Source organism: Canis lupus, chromosome 34, assembly GCF_003254725.2.
Source record: "Canis lupus dingo isolate Sandy chromosome 34, ASM325472v2, whole genome shotgun sequence".
NCBI lineage: Eukaryota > Metazoa > Chordata > Mammalia > Carnivora > Canidae > Canis > Canis lupus.
In genome coordinates, this window is record NC_064276.1 from 17395252 (window position 1) to 17420454 (window position 25203).

At 57.8% G+C, this 25203-nt stretch overlaps 1 protein-coding gene across 1 annotated transcript; it reads left to right on the top strand.

Annotated features, from left to right (window-relative positions):
* Positions 1 to 292: 292 nt before the first annotated feature.
* Positions 293 to 19879, top strand: EPHB3 (EPH receptor B3). Its single transcript, XM_025451299.3, has 16 exons — positions 293 to 422; positions 8948 to 9012; positions 10143 to 10815; positions 13090 to 13245; positions 14020 to 14370; positions 14520 to 14644; positions 14830 to 14989; positions 15075 to 15183; positions 15540 to 15592; positions 16676 to 16798; positions 16923 to 17170; positions 17643 to 17858; positions 17970 to 18119; positions 18212 to 18405; positions 18732 to 18887; positions 18993 to 19879. The coding sequence occupies exons 1-16, from the start codon at positions 308 to 310 to the stop codon at positions 19099 to 19101; spliced, it is 3003 nt and encodes a 1000-aa protein (XP_025307084.1). The 5' UTR covers positions 293 to 307; the 3' UTR covers positions 19102 to 19879.
* Positions 19880 to 25203: the final 5324 nt, after the last annotated feature.

Sequence of the window (25203 nt, forward strand, 5' to 3'; positions counted from 1 at the left end):
CCGCCTCCCGGACTTCTCCGCTCCGAGCTCTCCAGCGCCCGGGATCCTCCTGGACCGGTCCGTCCAGATTCCCGCGGGTCCGACCTGCCTGCATCCCCGCAGCATCGCCGGGCTCGGGCCGCCGCCTCCGTCCCGGTCCCGGTCCCGGAGCCGCCCGCCTGGATCGCGCCCTCTGCTTGCCGGGATCTGCCGCGACCGTGGGCGAGCGATCCCCGGAGCCCGCCGAGCGGACCCTCCCCCGGGTGCCCCCAGCCCCGCCGGCGCGGCCCGGCGCGGCCCGGCTCGGCTCCCGGAGCCCGCCCCGGCCATGGCCCGAGCCCGGCCGCCGCCGCCGCCGCCGCCGCCGCCGGGGCTCCTGCCGCTGCTCCCTCCGCTGCTCCTGCTGCCGCTGCTGCTGCCCGCCGGCTGCCGGGCGCTGGAAGGTGAGCGGCGTCGGGGGCGCGAGCGGGGCTCCCGGGCCGGGGGCGCCCGAGCGTGGGCCGCGGAGCACCCGCCGTGCGCCTCAGCTGCGGGCTGCGCGCCCGTCGGAGGAGGCTGCGGCCCCCGCGCCGCTCGCGGGCCGAGGACGGGGCGCGGAGGACGCCCCCGGACCCGCCCCGCCGGCGCCGCCGACTCCGAGGCCCGCCGGACGCGCGCTGTAGCTCCCGGGCGGCCCCCGAAAGTCCCGGCAGCGCTGCGAGCTCGTGGGGGAGAAGAGCCCCGCGCTCACCGCAGCGCGGCCCGGGGAGGCGAGCCAGTGTGGGGGCCCCCAGGTGGAGGGGCGGCGTGGGGGGGAGCCCGTTGGAGCGCACCGCGAGAGGTGTGAGCGCGCGCACCCCGCCTTGTCGGGGGAGGGCTGCGGGGGTGCAGAGGCGGGGGCCTGTTATTGTTTACGGTTTATGGGGCGCGGGTCACCCACGAGGTGTGCGTGCCCGGCGGTGCGCACGGCTCTGCGGCTGTCGGCCGCCCTCTGGCAGGACCCCGAGCGCTCCGGTCCCCATTGCACCCCCGAAGTTCTGGGGTTTGCCCCACTTGCCGGTGGGAAAAGGCTGAGTTTCTCATCGGGTTGTGTGACACCTACCCAGACGGTGCCGAGGGGGTCGCTGCAAATTCCAAGTGACTGTGCTTGGCTGAGCAGGATGCTGTGGGCCCTGGCCGGAGAGCTCACACACAGGCCCCTCGACCCAGGCCTTGGGGAGGCACTGACACTGGTCACAAACAATAGACACACACATACACAGAGTTTCCAAAAATTTTGGAGCCGTTAAATGAGAGAAGAAAAACGTTCCGTCATGTGGAGGGAAGCACACCACAGACATTTGGGGGTAATTGGAATAGAGACAGTACTTCTTTTTTGGCGGCTTTAACAACAGATCTAGTCACTTAGTACAGGAACAAAAATATGAATCCTGTGTAACTTGGTTGGTTTGTATGTTCACAACTGGTAAACTTAAAGGTTGGGAGGAAAGAAAAAGCACACAGTTCTGAAAGAAAGGCATCTTCTGGTGCTTTCCAGTTTTCTTTATGGGTACAGTGTTCCTGTGAACCCCCACCCCCTTTTATCTCTGAGCCCACCGGTGCTGACAGACCGATTCACACGGGTGGACACATGCAAATCCAAGCAGACACACTGAGGTCGCGCCCACATGCGTGTGATAGGATCTCAGGCGTGAGAAACCAGTGTGGGGCTTTGTTGTTGATTGCCTCAAGGGTGTGAGCCAGGGAGCCTGTTGGAGTTCCCAGGTCTGTGACTCTGTGTCTTAGCCCAGGAGAGGCGACACAGGCGCAGGGCCCTTGTTGTCAGGTGTGGTGGGTGCTGGGGCTGACAGTGGGGTGGAAGGGGTGAGGTTTGGGTCAGGTGAGTAAGGGCTACCTGGAGAGGCTCGTTCCTTCCTCCCATCCCCTTTTCCTCCCTTTCTTCTTCCTCTTGGCCCCTCACAATCTGTTAGACCCTCAGAGCAGGCCATCACTGGGAGCTGGCATCCAGGCCTCCGGGCCAAAGAGCTGAGGGGCTGAGTGGGAGGCAGAGAACTGATGAGCAGGAGCAGCACAGAGAGGACGGCAGGGCCCCAACCTTGTCCCTCCTTCCCCCCTCAGCTGTATCCGGGGGCTATTCCCTGGCTGGGTGGGTGGGTGGTGGCCGGGCCAGGCCAGTGCGGGGTGCCCCTAGGAAGTAGCAGTGCCTTCCGTATGTGGCTTGTTCTGGTTCCTTTGCTTTCGCCATACCTCAGACCTTAGGGTTTTCAGTTTGTGTGTGGGAGAATGAAAGGAAAAATAGAGATGCTTTGGTGTGCAGACCCCCCCCCCCCCCCGCCAGGTAGGCCTCCCCACTCTCTTTCCTCCCTCGTTGTGAGATGGGATAGAGATAGTACCCACTATCCTCCGGTTATAGTGAAGGTTGAGTCCTTAATGCGTGCGGGGTGCTCAGCACACAGCCATTATTATTCGAGGATTAACTGCTATTATCATTATCCTAGGGTCTGCTCTTTGGGGAGGGGCAGAAGTGAAATTGGGGTGTGCCTGCCCTGCTGGAGAGAGGTTAGAGGACTGGGTGATGGGGGGTGGGAAGGTTGGCCCGTAGAGAAAGTTGTCTCCCGACTTCCAGCTCATTTCAGCTCTGGGAGGGGTGGGATGGGATGGGATGAGAGCTAAGTGGGGGACAGTTGACTCAGTGTCTTGCCCACCCCCCAGCCCTGTCTGGAGCTCAAAGGCTGAGGTGGGGAGAGTTGGTGGTCCTGCACTATGGCCAGCGGGCAGGGCTACCTAGGACCCGCACCACTGCCAAGCCTTACAGGCAGGGGACCCAGGCTCCTTGCTCCAGCCCTCCATTTGGCTTGGCCGGGATGTAGTTTGCCCTGGACCTAGGGGAGCCTTTTGGCTCTCTGCTTCTGGGGGCCATTACATTTAGGCCTGAGTTGTCGGTGCTGTTACCTCATGGGTCCGCCTGATTGCTCTACTCCCTACACTCTTGGCGTCCACCTGGACTGCATCCAAGGGCCTCATCAGTTTTCCATGAGGATGGAGCCAGGGTCCTTGCTTGTCCTCCTTGGTTGAAGAACCCCCCCCCTTCCTTTACCCTCTGATTGCTTGCCCTCCACCCCCCCGCCCCGCAAACATACACAGATCGCCCTCAGATTTGCCCTCAGTCAGAGAGAAACAGGGCCACCTTGTTGCTCACTTTCCTTTCGGGTAGTGTTTCTCAGTCCCCTGAGCCAAGATCCCTTCTCCCCCTCAGGACCATGGACCGGAAGGTGAGCAGACCAGGAACAGGCGTGGGATGAGGAAGGATGTCTGGGCCACGGGGTTACTTACACCTCAGATAGGACGGGGAGGTCTGCCGAGAGCCCACCCTTTCGAGAAAAGAGAAAGAGCTGCCAGATGTAAGAGGAAGGGACAGGTCGGCACCCTCCCGGCCAAGCTGGGCTAAGCTGAGTGGCCACCGCAGCGCACCTGGCACCTGGCGGGCAGGTGAAGAGGCGGTGTGTGAGTCCGTCTCCCCCTCAGGGGCGGCAGCAGTGGCCCCTGAGGGGGTGTTAGCTGACAGGGGACACCAGGCCTGGGATTTCTGTGGCTGGCTCACTTGTAGAGTTGCCTCTGGTGCACACCCCCCCGCCTTGCCCCCACCCCGTCCCTGTTTGTCATGAGCTGGCACCTCAGAGCTGCCACTGAAGGGCAGTGGCAGGTATTTGGGGGAACCAGTTTGCACGTCACTGCCTTCCCTGTAGCCAGAACTGCTGCCACCGCGGCCGCCGTCTCTATGGCCTCAGCGGCAGGGAGCTAAAGCCTAAGCCGCCGTGGGCAAGGCCTCCGCCACCCGGCCTTACACTAATTAAACAGCATGAAGAGGCTGAATCACCAGGCCTGCATAGTTTGAAAATTGTAGCCCTGCCTGTTGTGCTGAGTCAAACTGGTTTGTCGGGATTGGGCAGCTGGGGGGGTTGGGGGTAGGGAGGGAGACTGGGTACAGCTGGGCACCTGATGGGGTGGGAGAGGCCCCCCCGCCCCCCCCAGGGCCGCCCTGACCCCAGATCTATTGCCTTCTGCCCCCAGACCCCCAGGCAGCCCCACTGTGGCTGGGGTCCCAGGAAGGGCTCAGAGGCCTCACAGAAGGGCTAGCTGTCCATCCGTCCTGGCTGGCTGCTAAGGCCAGGCCTAGGGTGGGGGCATGGATGAACGCGGAGGCATCTGGGCTCCTTGCTCTGTGCTTTCTCCTCCCTTCTCCCTCTCAGGTTTATTTAATTATAAATCTCCACGATCTGAGGGGAAGAATGGAAAACAAAATGTGTTCTCTGTTTTGAGATGCTCTCCTCCTCTCCATCCCCGATTCGAGGGCTAAGGGGCCATGGGTGGAGAAAGGGAGAGGTGAGTTAGGCTCTTCCAGGTCCCATAGGAGGAGCCTCCCCCCCCACCCCAATCCCCTTCCTCCTCTGGCCGACCACCCTGAGTGTGTGGCCTGGCACATGCATGGACACACGCTGACACACGGGGTAGGGGCAAGGTGGGAGAAGATGGGACAGATCCCTTGGGTTGGTTGGCCGAGGTGGGGGCCCCATCAAGGAGGAGGGGGACCAACTCAGGGCTGGCCTGGGCTTCCCTCCCTCTCTTTGCAGGCAGGGCTGTGCGCCTTCATGTCTGGACGCTACCCCTCTATCCACCTGCCCCGCCTGCCCCTGCAATCTCCACTGGCTCAGCCCAGGAGCCTGACCTTCCCCACCCCCTTAAAGTCCCTAATCTGGAACTTGGGCTTCTTGCTTTTGTCTCGGGAGGTTTTGGATTTCCTGGGACTCACTGACACAGAGCAGTGTGCCCTGTATGACTTGGGACATGAGGTGCTGTGGGGTCTGGCAGCTTCATAAAGCTGTGTGTACCTGGCCCTTCACCAGGGCTGGTGGCAGGTTCCCAGCTGGTGCCTCTGCACCAGGGCTGCCCAACGAGGGCCTCAGATGCAGGCTGGGTACTCACGATATTCTCTTCCCGGGTGCCCGACTTACATGTGGAAGTGTTGCCCAAAGCTCTTCGTAATGCCACCTCTCTCCGAGGCCTCAGTGCTGGGGACAGTGCCATTGTGCTGGCAGGGAAGTGGCCTGCTGCTTGGGCAGGGACTGCACCTGGAGAGGCCACACCCGGCCACACCTAGAATCATCTTCATGCCCCTACCCCACCTCCAGCCTCGTGACCAGTGACAGTGCCCGCCTAGGCCAGGGCCACAGGAAGCAGGTCTGGGGCTTGCTCCTTCCTTGTACCTCTGGCCAGGACTGGCCCAGTACCTCTGCTTTCTTAGCAGACACTGCCTTCTCCTAGCCTTCCTCCACCCCACCTGAAGACTCCTCTCATAGAAAGAACATGCTTGCAATATGTGTGTGTGCACGTTGCGTGTGCATGGAGGATGCACCTCTGAGGCTTTATGCAAACTGTAGATATTGATATTAATACTGCATCTGCATGCTCCTGTGGTGTGTTTGAGTGCAAATGGGCATCGGCGTGTAGCTGATGCCAGTTGTGTGTGACTGTGTAAGAGCACATCATTGAGTCTGTATAGAGAAACTGGTGTTTATGTTTGCACCTGACTACGCCCAAGACTGTGACTGGTGGCTGGCAATTGTGTGCAGTCGGGTGTGTAAGGAGACTGTACTGTTGGGTGTGCGTGCCCTCCATGTATGCATATGTCTCTGGAAATATGCACACATGAAGACTGTAAGAGTGAGTGTTTGCCTAAGGCAAGCCAAATCTGTGCATAGGAAGGAGTCACTGTATATGAATGTCTAAGGAACACTCATCTGTTTGTACCATATGCATCTGTGTCTGAAAAAGACAGGCTATGGCTGAGTATGAAGCCGTGTGTGTGTGTGTGTGTGTGTGTGTGTGTGTGTGTGTTTGCGGGCGGCTGTGGCTTTGTGTGTTTTTTGTCCACCATATGTGTTGACTTGTCATTCTTTGGCCCCTGTGGCAGAGAATGAGCCCAGCCACCGCGAACTGGGGAAGGCTTGTGCCTGTGTGTATTTGTGCACAGGCAAGAGCTGCACAGCCGCCGCCACGTGGCTGTTCTCTGGGGCCCTTTGGAAACCTGAAAGGGGTGCTGGTTCACTTCTGAGCATTGAAGCCCCGGTCCCAGAGAGCCCCCTGGCCTGCTGTCCACTTCCCTGCTCGCTTTTCAGGGGCTGGTGGGGTTTCTGGCCTGACTCTAGGGCCTGTCTCAGAGAGCGGCTGTCTGCCTTCTGGTCTCCCTCCAGCAGAGGAGGAGGATGGGGGTGCGATTGGCAGCTGGGGAGTTTGGAGATTGCTTACTCTGTCCTCTTTCGTCCTTGTCCCCTGTTCCTCATATCCTTTACCCCAGCATGTGTACACGCTTGCACGCATACAGGGCGCACACATAGCAGAGAAAAGGTGGGATCTGTTGGTTTGGGTCCCTGTGGCACAGACAGACGGATTCTGGGACCCCCTCCAGGCCCTTCCTAAGGCTGGGACACGGGCACCCCAGGGTCTCCCTCTTGCTGAAGGGAGCAGACCCCTCCCCTTCCCCAGAGAGCAAGCCCCCTCCCCACCAGGGTGACCGGAGCCCCTCCTCGGGCACACATGACTCGAAATCCAAGTCCTCTCCTCATTAATGGGAAAAATGTGCCGAGATTGAGCGATGGCCAAGGCTGAGCGATGGCCAAGGGCTGATCCCCGCCCCCTCCCGCTCCCGCTCCCCAGAAATTAAACAGAAATGAAGAGCCTCCCTCCCCACTGCCTCCCCTTCCCCTCCCCCTCCGCACCGTCCCCTCCCTCCCCTCGGTCCTCCCAGAGCCAGCACTGGGCTTGTTTTAAACTGTGGAGGAATCTGGCTGGAGGGGGGAGGGGGCTGAATATTTGGGTTTAAACAGTTCCAGATGGGTTTGGCACAGGCTGAGCAGAAGGAAGTGAGGGAGAGGGAGGAGGGAGGCAGCTCGAGGGAGCGGTGGGAGCCCCTGCCTGCTGGGGGGGGGGGGCGGGCGGCGGGCAGACAAGCGGGCGGACTGGCTGGCGTGGGGCGAGGGGGCGCGCTGGGCTCCGCGGGCTCCGGGGACAGGAATACTTGGGCTGCCGGCTGGGGAAGAGGCTGCTTGGAAGCCTCCCTCCCGGTCTCTCTTTGGTCCTCCTTGTCTGTCCACCTCACCGTCTTTTGCAGCCCTCAGCGGGCCGCCGCGCTGTCTGGGCCGCGCCAGCCGCTCTGCGCATCCTTCCAGCGCGGCCGCCCACCGTCCGCCTCAGCGAGGCCCCTGCTCCGCGCCTCTCTCCCCGCCTGTCTCTGGGCCCCCGTTTCTGTCCACCTCTCCTTGCCTCCTGTACCCCCGTCCCAAATGTCCGTATCTGTCTGTCTGCCAGAGGGGCCTGTCAGGCTGGCAGCAATGAGGCTGGGACAGCTCGCCCCGCAGCCAGGCCCTCCAGGGACCAGCCACCTCTGATGGAAGCCCTGCTCCCCCTTTGCCTCACATGAGAGTCTGGGGCCATAGCTGCCTCATCCACCATCCTCAACTCGGACCCAGACTGCAGGAAGCCAGTGAAGGCCATAAGCCTGGAACCCATGGGGTCTGGGTCTTTCTCCTCCTAGGCAGGGGGCAGGGGGCAGAACTGTCTCCCGGGCTGTAAGAAAGGAGTTGGCATCTCTCTCCTCTGAGAGAGCAAAGTTGCCCAGCCAGAACCCAGAGCCTGATTCCTAGAGCAGTGAGTTTATGTCAGAAACATTAATGGACCCCTCCTATGGCTGAGCAAGGGCAAACTGAAAGCTTAGGGGCGCCTGGGTGGCTCAGTCGGTTAGGTGTCCGCCTTCGGCTCAGGTCATGATCCCAGGGTCCTGGGAGCGAGCCCACGGTTAAACCTGCACTGGCATTGCTCCTGCATCAGGCTTTCTGCTCAGTGGGGAGCCTGCTTCTCCCTCTCTTCCCTACTCGTGCTCTCTCTCTCAAATAAATAAAATATTAAAAAAAGAAAGAAAGAAAGAAAGAAAGAAGAAAAGAAAAGAAAAGAAAAAAAAAGAAACTGAAGCTTGGAACAGGATCAGTGCTGTGACAAAGCCCTTGACCCTGTATGTACAGAGGAAGGCATCTAACTTGATTTGATGGTTCAGGGAAGGCTTCCTGGAGGAGGTGACAGCTGGATTGGGACTTAAAGGATACACAGGAGCTTTCTAGGTTTTCTCCGTTCCTCCTTCTCTTCTTCCCCTTCATAGTGAGTGCTCTGAGTTAAGGGGTATGGTGGAGTCAGCTACCTTTCAACCCTTCACCCAAAGTCCTAGCAGTTTTACCTTAGGTCATATATTTATTTTATCTGGGCCTCAGTTTTCTCATCTGTAGAAGGGGAATACTAACAGCACCTTTATCCAAGGATTATAGGAAGAACTGAACTAGCTTGCAAGGAGCTGGTCTGGGTCTTGGTGGCCCCTCAGCCCACCCTGAAAGAGCATTTGTGCCCCATTCTCCAGGGGTGGTTGAGTAGGAGGCTGGGTGGGAGCAGGCTCTGCCCTGTAACTGCCCTCCCATTCCCCCCAGGCATGTGTGGTGCTGGGCCTTTGTGTTGAGAATGGAGTCCGGGGAGGCCAGGGCAGCAGGGTCTGAAGCATACTACCCTTTGTTCCAGGATAAAGGGCCTGCTACCTCTTTGTGTGGAGATTAGCAGAGCCTGTAGGTGTGTGAACTGGCCCTGGCTCTTGCCTCTATAACCCAGGCAAGGGGTCAGTAGTAGACATCCACCTCCAACTGGCCTATGACCTGACAGTCTGATAACCTGACAACCTGACATCCTGACATCTTTGGGGCTGTGACACTTCTGGGGGTGGCTGCAAGGTCTTCTCCAGGGCAAGATAGCTGAGAGCTTCAAGGACTTGGGGGTGGGGTGGGATGGGGTAGTGCCTGGTGGGAATCATTCTCTGGTGTCCTGACCTTTCCTGGACAGCCTCTTTCTCCCCATCCCGAGCATGGCCTCTGACCTTTGTTCTTCTGTTGCTTCCCAGAAACCCTCATGGACACAAAATGGGTGACGTCTGAGTTGGCATGGACATCTCATCCAGAAAGTGGGGTAAGCCTTTCCCACCATCTCCCCTGAGTGTTGGTTGGTCAAGTAGGCCGCTTCCTCCTTCAGCATCCATTCTGCTCCAGCTCAGGGCTGGAGAAGGGCTGCCTCTGCCCCCTGCCTATCACTGTCCCCTCCTGTGCCGTTCACATCCTTGGCACCTGTCACCTTCCTTCTTTGCCTATGGGTGTTTCTCACCCTTTCAGCCTTCAGCCTGACTGTGTCCTCCTCCCCATACACACCATCTTTGCCCCATCTTCCCTCTGCCTATCCCTCAGCCTACCTTTGGCCTGTCACCGTCCCTTTCCTGCCTGACAGCTCTTTACATGTCTTCTGCAACCATCTCCCTCCTTCCTGGGTCCCTGGGTAGGGCACTGGCTTGGGGACCAGGAAACTTTGGCTCCAGATCTCTGACTTGCTGTGTGACTTTTAGTGAGGCAGTTTTCTGGGCTTCCTGTAGTTCTGACATTTCCAAAATATCCTAATTAATCTCCCTAGTTGGCCTTCACAACTACACTGAGCTCTGAAACACTGTGGTGGGATGGCGTTAAAGGCCCTCATTCACCAGGCCTGACTGTGTGACCTTGGGCAAGTCTCTACCTTTGAGAGTCTTGGCTTCCTCTTCTATAGAGTGAGGACAACAGATGTATCTTCTCATGGAGTCGTAGTGAAGGTTAAATGTGATAGCGATAGGCAGTATTTATTGAATGTTTGCTCTGTATGGGTCATTGTTACAGGCCCATTATATATATTAAACCGATTTGATTCCCTACCACCTCATTTATATCCAATCAGCTCCATTTTACAGGCAATGAAACCGAGGCCTAAAAATAACAAACGTTATAGCTAACAGTCCCATAGTAATTTGCAAACACTCTAAGCTTGTCATTCATTTAAAGTTATTTATTCCCTATACATCTTTATTCTTGCCATGTTACAGATGGGAGAACAGTGGTACAGGGAGGTTAAGTGACATAAGCCATAGTCACACAGCAGGAACTGGGATTTGAACCCATGTAGTCTGCATGCTCAGCCACGATACCACAGAAGCATCTCAGTGAAGTAAATACAGATCTGGGCATGGGGTAAAGCACCTGGCAAATGTTGGTGCTCACTCAGTCTTTTTCACTGCGCAGTGGGAAGAGGTGAGTGGCTACGATGAGGCCATGAACCCCATCCGCACGTACCAGGTGTGTAACGTGCGAGAGTCAAGCCAGAACAACTGGCTTCGCACGGGGTTCATCTGGCGGCGAGAGGTTCAGCGCGTCTATGTGGAGCTCAAGTTTACCGTGCGTGACTGCAACAGCATCCCCAACATCCCTGGCTCCTGTAAAGAGACTTTCAACCTCTTCTACTATGAGGCTGACAGTGATGTGGCTTCAGCCTCCTCCCCCTTCTGGATGGAGAACCCCTATGTGAAGGTGGACACCATCGCGCCCGATGAGAGCTTCTCAAGGCTTGATGCTGGCCGTGTCAACACCAAGGTGCGAAGCTTTGGGCCACTTTCCAAGGCCGGTTTCTACTTGGCCTTCCAGGACCAGGGTGCCTGCATGTCACTCATCTCTGTGCGTGCCTTCTACAAGAAGTGTGCATCTACCACCGCGGGCTTCGCCCTCTTTCCTGAGACCCTCACGGGGGCTGAGCCCACCTCTCTGGTCATTGCCCCTGGCACCTGCATTGCTAATGCTGTGGAGGTGTCAGTGCCACTCAAGCTCTACTGCAATGGCGATGGGGAATGGATGGTGCCTGTAGGAGCCTGCACCTGTGCCACCGGCCATGAGCCAGCTGCCAAGGAATCCCAGTGCCGCCGTGAGTGGGGACTGGCCTGGTGGGAGGAGGGGAGGACTTGGGCCAAAGCCACCTACTGCCTCCCACCTGCCAGTCAAGGAGGTCTGACGTCAGGCCTGAGGCAGAGGGAGGAAAGGGAAAAGGAGTATCAAGTGCAATATGGTGTAAGGAGGGAGAGGAGAGAAAATGAGGAGACACACCAGAATAATAAGGGGAAACAAAGAAACTAAAGGGACAGGAAGAGAAACATGGAGAATCCTTGGTAAGGAGATGCCTCTCAGAGAGTCAGACAGTCAGCAGAGATGCCTGCTTTGTTTGGCCCCGAGTGGATACTTCTTCCTGGAAGCACTAGATGGGCCCCAGAACCGTGGGGTTAGGGCTTGTGGGCACTCAACCCTTGGGATCTCATCTGCTCCTTGAGAGGCAGTATTTATAGTCCAGTGGTCAGGGACCCAGTCCTTCAAGTCTGAGTCCTCACTCTGTCACTCAGCACCTGTGGGACCTTGGGCAAGTTACTTAACTCTTTGAACCTCAGATTCCTCATATGCAAGATGGGAACAATGGTGGTGGTCCCTTATGGACTCGTGGTGGGCTTAAGTGAGTCAATGCATGTGAAGCTCTTGGAGCAGTGCCTGGGACATGGCAACACAAGTACTACCTAAGTGTCAGCCATGACTCTCTTAGAATCCCTGGGATGTGTGGGGCCAGGGATTCTCTTGTCCTCCTTTCATACAGGAGGAGGTTAGGAGGCTTGTCCATGGTGGCTTGCCAAGACACCTATGACCTTAAGATGTACTAGACTTCCAGCCATAAAACCCATTCATGAAGGGTTCTCATTTGAGCCTCATCACAGTCTTGTAAGGTAGATTCCCGTTATCTCCCCTATTTTGCCAGTAAGGAAACTGAGTCTCCCAATGTGTTACAGCTGGGAATGTGGGAGCTGGGGCTATAGCCTTGTCCAGTGCTCTACTATGTGCAGGGCAAGATGCCTAGGGCCTTGCCTTCTTGCCCTTATGCCCTGACACCTGCAGCCTGTAACTCTAAGGGGTGGGGGCTGGCTCTTAACACAGCCCTAGGTGTGAGGGGACTGGCTGCCCAACCTGGCTGGCAGCCCACCCCACCTCCGTTCTGGGTGTTGTCATGGCAGGGTGAACAGTGCCTTGCCCGGCCCCTCTCCACTTCTCTATGGGAACCTGCCCCAGACTTCCTCTTCATAAGTGGAGAAAGGGGGTGGGGGTGATGAGCCTGACAGCCTGAAGAGGGGCTAACACTCTGCAGGTCCCTGGCAGGAAATGCATGCTGGTTCCCATAGCAACCAGCCTGGCCTGGCCTCTGCCCCCTCCCCCCACTGGCTCCAAAGAGCTTGGGGTGGAATATCACCTTCATGAGGGGAGATTAAACCCCAGAGAAGAGCATAGCCCCAACTCTGGGCATTCCCCATGCTGGATGACCTCCCCGAAGCAGTCAGACATGGATAGAGTGACCATATGCTTTAATGGGTCTGGGGCAGTCCTGGCTTATGCTTCTTATGACATGGTTATTATTAGCAGCCCCTTTCACTCTCAGAACATTCCAGTTGGAATAATAAGTTAAATGACTGTCATAGATATGTGGAATCCCCCAACCCGGCCCAAGGGCTCAAGTCTGAATGGCAAGAGAGGAAACTGAGAAGAGATGTTTGGGCACCCAGCCTGGGGTGCCTTTTGAGGATGCTTTGAGGGCTCTGAACTCCTGGTGACCCCAGCCTTCCTGCTTGCTGTCTTTCTCTCATCTGCTCAGCCTTCTTCAGCCCCCACCTCTGCCCAAGGGCAGAAAGGAGCTGCTGCCCTGCTCCTGGTGGGTGGTAGGTGGGGAGAGAGGCTGGTTGTGGGAGCAAGGCCCCCCTCTGGCTGTTCCGAGGAGGCCCCGAGGGTCCTAGGACTGATTTTCCTCAAATTTCAGGGAGGGGCAGGGGCATCCTGGCAGAGTAGAGGGTGCTGCAAGCCTGCCAGTGGTCTCTTCCCCACCCCTCCTCTTCCTTCTCTCTTCCCTGCCTCAACAAGCCCAGGCTGCCCAGGTGATGGGGCTGACGTCTTCGCCCGTGAGGCCCCAGGGTAGGGGTGGGGGGCCGGGGCGGGGAGGAATCTGCTGACGTGGGGTTTCCACGGGGCAAAAGGGCCTTTTGTAGCTGCATGGAGTGAGGCAATCCTAGCATAGCCCCCACAGTCTAGGAGGTGGAGGGGCCAAGACCTGTGCTGGGGGAGGGCCAGATTCTCACAGATCTGAAGAGCATGTCCATCCTCTTCTTCCCCGCAGCCTGTCCCCCTGGGAGTTACAAGGCAAAGCAGGGAGAGGGGCCCTGCCTCCCCTGCCCCTCCAACAGCCGCACCACCTCACCGGCTGCCGGCATCTGCACCTGCCACAGTAACTTCTATCGTGCAGATTCAGATTCTGCAGACAGTGCCTGTACCAGTAAGTGAACTCACGGCCTCATCCTGTGCCACTCCAGGCCTTCCGTCTGGGGGCCTAAACAATCGCTATAAATACCCATTTTCCAGATAGGGAAACCAAGGCCCGAGGATGTTCGACGTTGTGTGCAATATGGCACAGCTGAGAAGTGACTGGCCCTGGGCCAGAATCCAGGTCAGCTGGCTCAGCCTTGCCACCAGCATTGAATAAGCACTGACTAGCGCCTAGCCAGGCATCAGAAGCCGCTGGGACATCTAGTTCCTCGCTCCTTCCACTGTGTAGAACTGCTGTTCTCCTGACCCAACCGTAACTGTAGAGGGGGCCTCAAGTCCTTAGGCCAGCCCAGTGCCCTGCTTTCTCCCTGCGCTGGCCTTTGGTGCCAGGCGTTGTGCCAGGTGCCAGGGATGTGGAAGAGAATAAGATACAGTCACTGTCCTAAAGGAACTTGCAACCTGGTGGGAGAAACAGATGTGAAAACAGATAATGACCATATAATGTGCTAAGTGCTGGGCTGGAAGGATGCCCAGGAATTGTGTTATGGGAGTGCAGAAGACAGGAAGGAGAAGAATCAAGGAAGGCTTCCAAGAGGGGGTGACATCTCAGGTTGAGCCTTGAAGGCTAAATAGAGTCTCCCCAGTGAAGAAGGGGAGGAAAGACATTCTGCTTATTAAAGTCGAGACAAAAGCAAGGAAGCAGCTTGCAGTCCTCAGGAGCTGTGGGTAGAAGGGTGGTGCTAGGGTCCCGGCTCACTGCCCTCTCCCTCCACCTTTCCTCCAGCGGTGCCATCTCCTCCTCGGGGCGTGATCTCCAACGTGAACGAGACCTCGCTGATCCTCGAGTGGAGCGAGCCCCGGGACCTGGGTGGCCGGGACGACCTCCTGTACAATGTCATCTGCAAGAAGTGCCATGGGGGCCCTGGGGCCGGGGGCACCTCAGCCTGCTCTCGCTGTGACGACAACGTGGAGTTCGTGCCTCGGCAGCTGGGCCTGACGGAGCGCCGGGTGCACATCAGCCATCTGCTGGCCCACACACGCTATACCTTTGAGGTGCAGGCAGTCAATGGTGTCTCGGGCAAGAGCCCTCTGCCCCCCCGCTACGCAGCTGTGAACATCACCACCAACCAGGCTGGTGAGGAGGGGACATGCGAGGGTAGGGCCTGGGTCATTTTCTCCCACTCAGAGCTGAGGTGGCCTGGGGCCTGCCTGGGGACCACCAGGGGAGGGATGCCAGGGCCCGCCGAGCCCATCATGAGGCCCTGCCCCCACTTCTTCCCTCAGCTCCATCTGAAGTGCCTACACTGCATCTGCACAGCAGCTCGGGCAGCAGCCTCACCCTGTCCTGGGCACCCCCAGAGCGGCCCAATGGAGTCATCCTGGACTATGAGATGAAGTACTTTGAGAAGGTCAGAGCCTTGAGGGGCAGGAGAAGGAGGAGGCCTTGGGGTGAGAAGATGACCCCCCAGATGGTGGCAGGGGTCCTGGGGAGCACGGTCTTGGGTACTGAGATGGCCGCAGGTGGGCCCCGGGGGCAGCAGGGGCTGGTGGGCCTCAGGGCCACTGAGGTGCCTTATTTCTCCTGGTGTTGCAGAGTGAGGGCATTGCCTCCACGGTGACCAGCCAGAAGAACTCGGTGCAGCTGGACGGGCTGCGGCCTGACGCCCGCTATGTGGTCCAGGTCCGTGCCCGCACTGTAGCTGGCTACGGACAGTACAGCCGTCCAGCTGAGTTTGAGACCACAAGCGAGAGAGGTGTGTACCCCACTGCACCTGCTCCCACACACCCATACTTCCCCATCCCATCCCCCCACTTACCCAGTCCCCTCCCCGTCTCCAGGCTCTGGTGCCCAGCAGCTCCAGGAGCAGCTTCCCCTCATTGTGGGCTCTGCCACAGCTGGGCTTGTCTTCGTGGTAGCTGTGGTGGTCATCGCTGTCGTCTGCCTCAGGTACTCTCAGGCCCGGCTTGCTCCCCAGGGCTGGCGAGAGCTGCCCCAGAGTACCCAAGAGTGCACATGCCGCAGACGCCCCTGATGGGCGCAGGCACTTCTTGCTGGCAAGGCCCTCTCTAGTCCTGCACATGTCCTCACCCTGTCCCCTGCCCGTCCCCTGGCAGGTCCCCTCAGGGACCGAGTCCACTGAGCCCCTTGCCCAGAGACCCAGGAGCTGCTGTTCCTGCTACCTGCGGGACCAGGCAGGAGGCCATCCACTGCACACCCTGCCCCTCCTGTGAGCCCAAGGGTCCCCTGGACAGAGGGAGCTGTTGGGCTTGTCTCAGGCCTCGCCTCCACCCTGCCCCCTCCAGGAAGCAGCGGCATGGCTCTGATTCGGAATACACAGAGAAGCTGCAGCAGTACAGTGAGTTTGTCTCTTTATCCTGATCCTGTTCCCCCCAGAGTTCCCCCGGTCCCTGCAGGGTTTGGAGAGACCCTTTTCCCTGCCTAGGATTTCACCCCGTGTACTGCTATCCCGCATAGCCCCTCCTGCTTCCATTTCCTGAGCCCCTGCCTCACTCCTGCTAGAACCAGAGGTGAATGAGAAGCGACCCCTTTCCTCAGAGGCAGCTAATCCTAGGAGAAAGACAAGATACGTACGCATGGGGGGAAAATGAGAGAAAAATGTAGTGTGTTAAGCTGGGTGTTCCTGTTACAAAGGGCAGCGAGAGTGCAGAAAAGAGGAGGGCTTCCTGGAGGAGGTGGCCTTGGGCTGAGCTGAGCCAGGCGGGTTGAACAGGGTTTAGAGAGGAGGTGGAGGAGAGCATTCCTTGGCTAGAGGAGCCTCTGGAAGGTGGTGGGTGGGTGGGTGGGGAGAGTGCCCGACTGTGGGGGCAGTGAGAAGACGGATTTGACAGCTGCCAGGGAGTGAGGCTGAGTAGCTGTGGCCAGTCCTTGGAGGGTCGTGAAAGGCAGGCAGAGGAGTTTGGACTTGACTCCACCATAGGTAATCCGAAAGGCCCTCAAGCTGGGGAGTAATACAATGTGAGTATTGTTTTAGGGAGTCAGGTATGCTGGAGAGATTGGTGGGAAAAGTCCAGAGGCAGAGAGCCCAGCTGGGAGACTATTGCAATAGTCTTGAGTGTTAAAGGCCTGAACCAGGGCAGGGGCAGCGGGAATGAGGGGAGGGACTTATCTGAGAGAGGTTTTGACCTGATGAGAGATGAGGGAGAAAGAAGAATAAGGATCCTAGGTGTCTAGCCTTTATGGTCACTGGTTTCCATGGAGGGAATGAGGTGCAGAGGATGGGGAAGGGGCGAGTTGGGGCTCCCACAGAGAGGAACGGGGAGCAGACTTAGCAGGGAGGCTGGGAAGTGTGCTTCCATCAGGGATGAGAGGGAGGGGCAGCACCCTGGGCCTGAGGGCACAGCCTGAGGAGTTCCCTCCCTCTCCCCCACCCCAGACCGAAGATCTGGTCCCTCTCATGCCCTGCCTTTTCTTTCTCTAGTTGCTCCTGGAATGAAGGTGTATATAGACCCTTTTACCTACGAAGACCCTAATGAGGCTGTGCGGGAGTTTGCCAAGGAGATCGATGTGTCCTGTGTCAAGATCGAGGAGGTGATTGGAGCTGGTGAGTTCCCTGAGGCACAGTGGGGAGGAAAGGCCGGGTGTGACCCCAGGGAGGGGCCAGCACCCCCTGGGTACAGAGCCAATCCCAGAACCACCTGCTGCTACCTGTGCCCTCTGCCCTGCAGGGGAATTTGGGGAAGTGTGCCGGGGTCGGCTGAAACAGCCAGGCCGCAGAGAGGTGTTTGTGGCCATCAAGACGCTGAAGGTGGGCTACACAGAGAGGCAGCGACGGGACTTCCTAAGTGAGGCCTCCATCATGGGTCAGTTTGACCACCCGAACATAATCCGACTAGAGGGTGTGGTCACTAAAAGTCGGCCGGTCATGATTCTCACCGAGTTCATGGAGAACTGTGCCCTGGACTCCTTCCTCCGGGTAAGAGCCAGCCCCTAGCCCCTCTCCCTCCCCTGCCCCAGAGAGCTGCAGATGGGCAAACCACCCCCTCCCACAAGGTTAGACAGGCCCTCTCCTCCTCAAGTCTACAGATATTTACTGAGGTGGCAGGGTGCCGGGAAACAGCCAGGCCCTCAGAGCCAGGAGGACCAAGGTTCCTGTCCCGACTCTGCCCTCTGCTGCCTGTGTGACATCAGGCTGTACTTAATGAGAGTGGTAAGAGCTATTTGGATCCTCACCAGAGTTCATTGGGATGTTTTGTACAGACACCTGCCACACAGTGGGCCCCTTGTTTTCAGGGCACTCTGTACACAGTCACAGGGATGGGTGAAGCATGGTCTCCAAGGACTTAGAGAGGGTGGGTGGGGGCCCAGGGAGCAGACACGAGGGTTTCGGGCAGCTCTGGGCCAGCAGGGAGGTGATGGGCCCACCTGAGCCTGCTTGTTGCCTCCAGCTCAACGATGGACAGTTCACAGTCATCCAGCTGGTGGGCATGTTGCGGGGCATTGCTGCGGGCATGAAATACCTGTCTGAGATGAACTATGTGCACCGAGACCTGGCTGCCCGCAACATCCTTGTCAACAGCAACCTGGTCTGCAAAGTGTCAGACTTCGGCCTCTCCCGCTTCCTGGAGGATGATCCCTCTGATCCTACTTACACCAGCTCCCTGGTACAGGAAGCAGCTGGGAGGGGGCCCGGGGGCGGGGCCAACCAGGCCGGGGCTTGGGGCTGGGGACCAGCCCCGAGTCATAGGGTGAAGGGCCTGTGCCCCCCCCACCAGGGCGGGAAGATCCCCATCCGCTGGACTGCCCCAGAGGCCATAGCCTATCGGAAGTTCACCTCTGCAAGTGATGTCTGGAGCTATGGAATCGTCATGTGGGAGGTCATGAGCTATGGAGAGCGACCCTACTGGGACATGAGCAACCAGGATGTGAGTGGAGCTGGCCAGAGTGCTCAGGTGGATGGGAGTCAGCTGGGGAGCCAAGTGGTGGCTCACTCCAGGTTTCCCTGTTCTCTCTTCAGGTCATCAATGCCGTAGAGCAGGATTACCGGCTGCCCCCACCCATGGACTGCCCCACAGCACTGCATCAGCTCATGCTGGACTGCTGGGTGCGGGACCGGAACCTCAGGCCCAAATTCTCCCAGATTGTCAACACCCTGGACAAGCTCATCCGTAATGCTGCCAGCCTCAAGGTCATTGCCAGTGCCCAGTCTGGGTCAGTATCTCAGCCTCTGTTCCCACTCTGTTTCTGAAGACTTATTTATTTGAGAGGGAGTAGGGGGAGAATGTGTATGAGAGGGGGCGGGGCAGAGGGAGAGGGGGAGAGACAATCCCAAGCAGACTTCCTGCTGATCGTGGAGCTGGACATAGGGCTTGACCTCACCACCCGGAGATCATGACCTGAGCCAAAATCAAGAATTGGACATTTAACCAACTGAGCCACCCAGGTGCCCCACGTTCCTGCTCTACTCTTGGACCAGCAATTCTACCCCTCCTTCCCTTGCCATCAGGATTCACCAAGTCTCTCTCTCCTCCCCACAGCATGTCACAGCCCCTCCTGGACCGCACGGTCCCAGATTACACGACTTTCACGACAGTTGGTGACTGGCTAGATGCCATCAAGATGGGGCGGTACAAGGAGAGCTTCGTCAGTGCGGGGTTTGCAACCTTTGACCTGGTGGCTCAGATGACTGCAGAGTGAGTGTACCTAAGATTTGGAGAGGGAAGGCAGGGGGCCCTGAGCAAAGCCTGGAGTGGTGGGCAGATGGAGAGGGATTGACTCTGCCCTCGATCCATCTGCAGAGACCTGCTTCGGATCGGGGTCACCTTGGCTGGGCACCAGAAGAAGATCCTTAGCAGTATCCAGGACATGCGGCTGCAGATGAACCAGACACTGCCCGTGCAGGTCTGATACCTGACTCCCACTGGGTGGGTGCCCCCCAAGGACCGTGCAGGGACTCTGACCAGCCGGCTGGACTTTTGGACTTTTGGATGCCTGGCCTTAGGCTGTGGCCCAGAAGATGGAAGTTTGGGGAAGGCCCAAGCTGGGACTTCTCCAGGCCTGTGCTCCCGCCCCAGGAAGTGTGCCCCAAACCTCTTCATATTGAAGATGGATTAGGAGAGGGGGTGATGACCCCTCCCCAAGCCCCTCAGGGCCCAGGCCTTCCTGTTCTCCAGTGGGGGATCCCCACCACCTCAGACTTCACTGTTCTTCAGTGCTGGAGGTCCTGGCAGGGTCAGGTGGAGGATGAGCCTGGGTTCTGTCGGGCCCAGCCCTGGCAGGGGTCTGGCCCCCCCAGGTAGGCAGAGTAGTCCCTCCCTCGGGAACTGGAGGAGGGGACTCCGGGAACGGGGAAATGTGACACCCCATCCTGAAGCCAGCTGGCACCTCCAGTTTGCACAGGGACTTGTTCTGGGGGCTGAGGGCCCTGCCCCACCCCCGCCCTTGGTGCTGTCATAAAAGGGCAGGCAGGGGCAGGCTGAGGAGTAGCCCCTTGCCCCCCAGAGACTGACTCTCAGAGCCAGAGTTTGGATGTGTATGTGAGTGTGTTTGTGTGTGTCTGTGTGTGCGTGTGTGTCTGTGCACGCACTGGCCTGCACAGAGAGCATGGGTGAGCGTGTAAAAGCTTGGCCCTGTGCCCTGCAGTGGGGCCAGCTGGGCCGTCAGCGGAATAAAGGCAATAAGATGATTCTCTTGCTCCTTCTCTTTGCGCCTCCCGAGGCGGGATTCCCTTATGCCGTCAGATTCACAGTCCCTCAGCACTAGCCCTCTTCAGAATTCCCTGGAGCCTTTGGGAGACCAGATCCAGGCCTATCTGGGCTCACTTTCCCTTTTGTGCTTCAGCCTTATTGCATCTAACTTCTTGGAAGTGGGTGGTAAGAGTAGAGAGCAAACTGCCCTCAGAGGTCCTTCTTCTAAGGCCCAGGTGTTCTGGGGTCGGGGCAGACACTTCTGTCTGCTGATGTTTTACAGCGTCCTCTCACACTCATTGTCTCTGAGGGAACTGAAGGTATAGGGGGTGGGTCAGCTCCCAAGGTCACTTGGCCCCGAGACCCAGGGGATAAGGGCCGCTACTGGTTGGTGTTCAACTGCAGAGGCTCGCTCCTTCCAGCAAGCATCAGCCCAGAAGTGCGGCTCCTCTTTGGCTCCTCTTTACTGAGCGCTTACTATGCTCCAGGCACTGGGCTAAAATGCTCCATTTATACTTGGATCTTATTTAATCTCACAACAACCAGCCGGGGACGGAAGTATTTTTATCTCTTTTTTACAGGGGAGGAAAGGGAGAGGTTAAGTAACTTGCCCAAAGTCGCTGAGCCAGTAAGTGAGGCCTGGGGCTGGGATTCCCACCCAGCGACTGCCTGCACACTTGAAAGGTTCAGAGGATAAATAACAAGAACCAGGAAGAGGATTAGGAAAACAGCTTCTGGAAATGTCAAAGGAGAGAAATCGTGGGGGGCGCTCAGAGGCCCTTTGGATGCAGAAACCCGGGGGTTGAGGGCAGGAGGCGGGGGCGGGCAAGTGCAGGCCCTACTCCCTGGGTCAGGAGGGAGCCTCCAGGAGGTAACCTTTTCCGGGCATGGGGCAGGTTTCCAAGGTACCCTAAATTAGAGGGTCTCGGCCGGCCCCGGTGGGGGAGGAGCGTGGACAAAGCCTCGCAGATCTCGGGGGTCACGCCTGGCGGCTCTGCACGTGTCCCGGACAGGGCAGGGTCCCCAGCGGGGGAGGCAGCCCGGGTTGGCGCAGCGGCAGGCCCGGGGGCCCCGGCTGCAGCTTCAGGGCCCGGCGAGCGGGACTCCCGGCTCGCCCCCCGCGCCCCGCGCCCCGCGCCCGCGCCCCCGCGCCCGCTCCTTAGTATTCCCCGCACGGAGCCGAGCCCTCGCCGCAGCGCCGGCCGGGGGAGGGGCGCCCCGCCAGGCTGGGCCCGCGGCGTCCCCGGGGTGGGGGGGAGCGGGCCGGCTCGGAGCTCCTCCGCGGAGCCCTCCTGCCCTGGCTGGACGCCGCCGGGGACCGGAGTGGGGGGCGGGGTCCGGGGGTCGCCTTGGGCCCAGGCGCCGCAGCTGTCAGCGGCGCGAGGTGTCGCGGGCGGCCCGGGGAGGAGACGCGGAGCCGAGCGGCATCCTGCACACCCCGCGCCGCATTCCGGGGCTGAGGGTCCAGATAAAGAGTCGGGGCGCTGCAAGCGCCTGCTCAAGTGCCCGCTTCCTGCTCCGGAGGCTCCCAGATGAGGCAGGGCCGTGGCCCAGGCCTCCTGGACCGACCCCCACGCCCCAGCGCCCTACCGGTCTGGGATGGGGGCTCCGCCCCCCGGAGAGGTAAGGTATCGCCCCCTACTGGGGCCGCAAGGAGGGGGGCTAGTGCCGGTGGGTGCCCTGGGAGGAGTGGGGGGCCCGGAGCAGCACAGAGGGCGCCCTTGGTGTGTGCGCCCCAGGCCCACGACTCGAGGGATGCCTTGAACCGAGAAACCCCAAGTAGGGAAGGTGTTCTGTTGGGTGTGCCCTGTGCGGCCCGCCGCACGCAGCGCCCTCCACCTGAGTTCAGATTTGTAGTGCCCTGCACGCACACCTCTCTCCTGTCACTTAACTCCTGAAGCTGCAGACAGGGGCACACTACACTTGCCCAGGCTATACCCACACCATGTCCGCAAATCACCTCCTTTATTCAGGTACACATGACCTCAGTTCCAAGACCCTCCCGTCCCAACCACCCAACCTACACACGCTAGAGCTTCCATGACTGAGAAGAGGTGTGAGAAGGGACGCAAAGACCCGAAGCACTAAAGCCACCCCCTCCTTGAAGGGGCCTGCTCTGGTGCGGTCCTGCCTGGGCGGCCTAACCCAGCCACCCTGGGTCTTCCTGCCGGTTGGGAGGAGTCCTCAAGACCTGTGAGCAGGAGTGCCTGGAGGGGTGGAGGTGGTGAGAGCAGAGAAAGAATGAGAGTGCTCTGGAGGGGTCTGGCTTTTCTTGGGGGCAGATAAGGAATGAGAGGTAATCTGCCCAGTGTTAATTACACACTCCTGGGGTCAGAAAATTAGATCTTTCAAGTTAGTGGTTAAAAAGGGAAGAGGGGAGTAGTTTGGCGGCTGGGGGAGGGGCAGAGGGGCAGCTCTGGCAAAGGTCCCTTATCCCATCTGCCCCAGAGGGGTAGTTGTAGCCCCAAATGCCCCATTTCATGCCTCTTGCTGTGCCTAAACTCAGAGAGTAGGATGACAGGGAAAGTAAGCTGCTCTAGGCTATACTCAAGCCCTTGACAGTATCCCCCTCTTCCAGGGTGGCCCCAGGGAGCAGGACCTGCGCAGCAGCCCTTAGATCTAAGCCTGCGGCCAGACCCTGAATTAGAACCTGGAAATCTGGGGTGACTGGGGCAGTGCAGTGGGAAGGGCTGCAGATTTAGAGTCAAAGCCCAGCTTCCTAGTCTGTGACCTTGGGCAGGTTGACTTCTCTGTGCCTCAATGCCCTCCTCTGTAGAAAAGTATAGGAATCCTTCCTACTTCATGAGATTGTTACAAACATTAAATCAGTTCATAAATGTAAAGTGTGTGCCAAGATCATAGGATGTACTCACAAATGTCAGCTAATATTTTTATTAGTATTAAGTTTAAATACAATGTAGGAAAAGATAGGAAGATGCTGAATAGTGCTTTGATGCATAGCAGGAGTCCAATCAATCAAGGCACTTGGGGAAATCCGCTAACTCCTTTCTACTCAGAAGGGGCTGGACATTTGGCTGTAGGCTTAGCCCAGGCCCTGGCCCATCTCCTGGGATAGGGCTACTGGGGCCTGGGTGGTTTGAAGGCAGTGAGGATGCAGAAACTTAAGGGGTAGAGAGAATGCAGCAAGTTGTGGAGGGAACGTGGTTTCTGCATTTCTCCCCTTAGCACACCGATCCAGGTTCTGACTTGGGGTGGAAGGCTCCTTCTTTCCAATAGTCATTCATTCTTCAAATATTTACTGGATATCTACTGTGTGCCAGGTGTTGTGCTGGGCTAGGAATTTGTGATGAGCAAAAATAGAGACAGCCACTGCTTCAGAGAGCTCAGTCAAATAGGCACATGGATACTCTTCAAATAATCGTATAAAGAAATGTCTAAAATTACAAGTCAAGGTAAATATTAATGCGTGTGTGACCAAATCATGGCTCTAGAGACCTGAGCTAGTCTTAGACAAGGCTGAGGGTCCTCTAACCAGTTATCTGGTGCTGCCCAGAAGAGGGAGCTGGGACCCCCATTACCACCCAAGTCCCTTTAACCTTTTGGTATCTGACTCTGAGTATATCTTTATTCCCTCCCTCCCTCACTCATTCATTTATTCAGTTGGGCCCTTCCATATGCCCATCCCGGTGTATGGAGTTGAGGACATGGAGGTGAACTGGGTACAGCTCCTACTCTTTGGAGGTACCCACAGCTCTAAGTCAGCTGATACAATGTGGTATGGTAAGTGCTACAGCTAGGTAAGCACCATGCACTGTAAGGAAGGGACTCAGGCTAGAAATTCTGTCAAAGCAGGCTGCCTGAAAAGATGACCTAAATTAAGACTTGGAGGCTGTTAGCAATTAGCAGGAGGGGAGAAGGAAACAGTATATGCAAAAATCCTGGGGCTGGTAAGAGTAGGACAGTCTAGCCGACCTAACTCTGAGGGTGAGGAAGGAACAAGGTCATGGACATGTGACAGTTGACTCAGCCTTCCCTTCCTTATAATTCATCCCCTGCTCCACCAGCTACTTCTCACAGACCAGAGGGCCTGGCTGGGACACCTGGTCCCAGCAGTCCTACAACTCCACAGTGTTTCTTGGAAACCCTCTATGTCACTGTAGCCCTCTGCTCTACCTCTTCCCTGCTGCAAGGCACATTTGTCCACAAGCATTTCTACACAATGCTTTCTAACCCCACTTCTACAGAAGAGCTCAGAAAGACTACATGGCTTGTCTGAGGTCACAGAGCCAGTCAATGGCAAAGCCAAGATCTGAATTGGACCTGACCTATGTGCTGTTCTGTGTTCTTCGTGCCCTGTCAGGATACCTCGGAAAAGGGTCTAGGGCAACCTAGAAGTACTACATCCCCTTCCTGGGCCACTTCAAAGTAACACTCTTCCTCTAAGGAGGGGAATCTGCACACATGGACGAGGGCCACCTAAGCTTTTCCAGAGGGGGAAGGGGAGAGAGGAGAGCTGGGCCCCTGAGCCCTGAAGGAATTTTCAGGAGCCCAGTCCAGGAATGCAGTAGGGTTCCAGCTCTGGGGTGGGGGCATAGGTCTGACAGGCAAGCAGCTCTGTCCCTCCACTTTGCCTCCCTGCCCCTCTGTTTCTCATTAATTATTCCCATCTCAGGGAGCAGGAATGAAAACAGACTCAGGATCTGGCTGAAGGCCTGCTGTGACATCAGCCCAGAGGTGGCTGCCCCTCACCCTGACTATTGGGGGCTAGAGAAGACCCCATTTTTCACTTTGTTCTGCCATGACAAGGAGAGGCAGAAAACAATTCTCCTGAAACCTCTTCCTTCTCTGGGCACCGAACTTGAGGCAGGTGAGAGAGGTGGTACTGGCCTGGAGGGACCAGGCAAGGGTGTGTCTGCAGGAATGTGAGGGGTACAGAAACTGGCTTTCCCCAGACACCACGGCCTCCCACACACCCTGACACTCCTGCCCTCACGCCACCCCTAGCACTTCTCCCTAGGACCGTTCTCCCAACCTCCTCTCCACTTACCGTTGAAGCCACCTCCACTATTGAGTCTTCCCTTAGGCTCCCTTTGACCTGTCCTCACCTCCTTCATTTTTCCTGAGCCTCAAGTTCACAGGCTTCTTCTGGGACTTGGTACCTGGCCCACCAGATACCAGATTCTTCTTAGCTGTAGCTTGACTTCTCACCTCCAGTAATCTTTGTCATCTTCTTTTTTTCTAAAGTAGGCTCTATGCCCAATGTGGGGCTTGAACTCATGATCCGAAGATCAAGAGTGGCATGCTGTACCCACTGAATCAGCCAGGTGCCCCCTCCGGCAATCTTCGTCATTCCTAGTTGGCC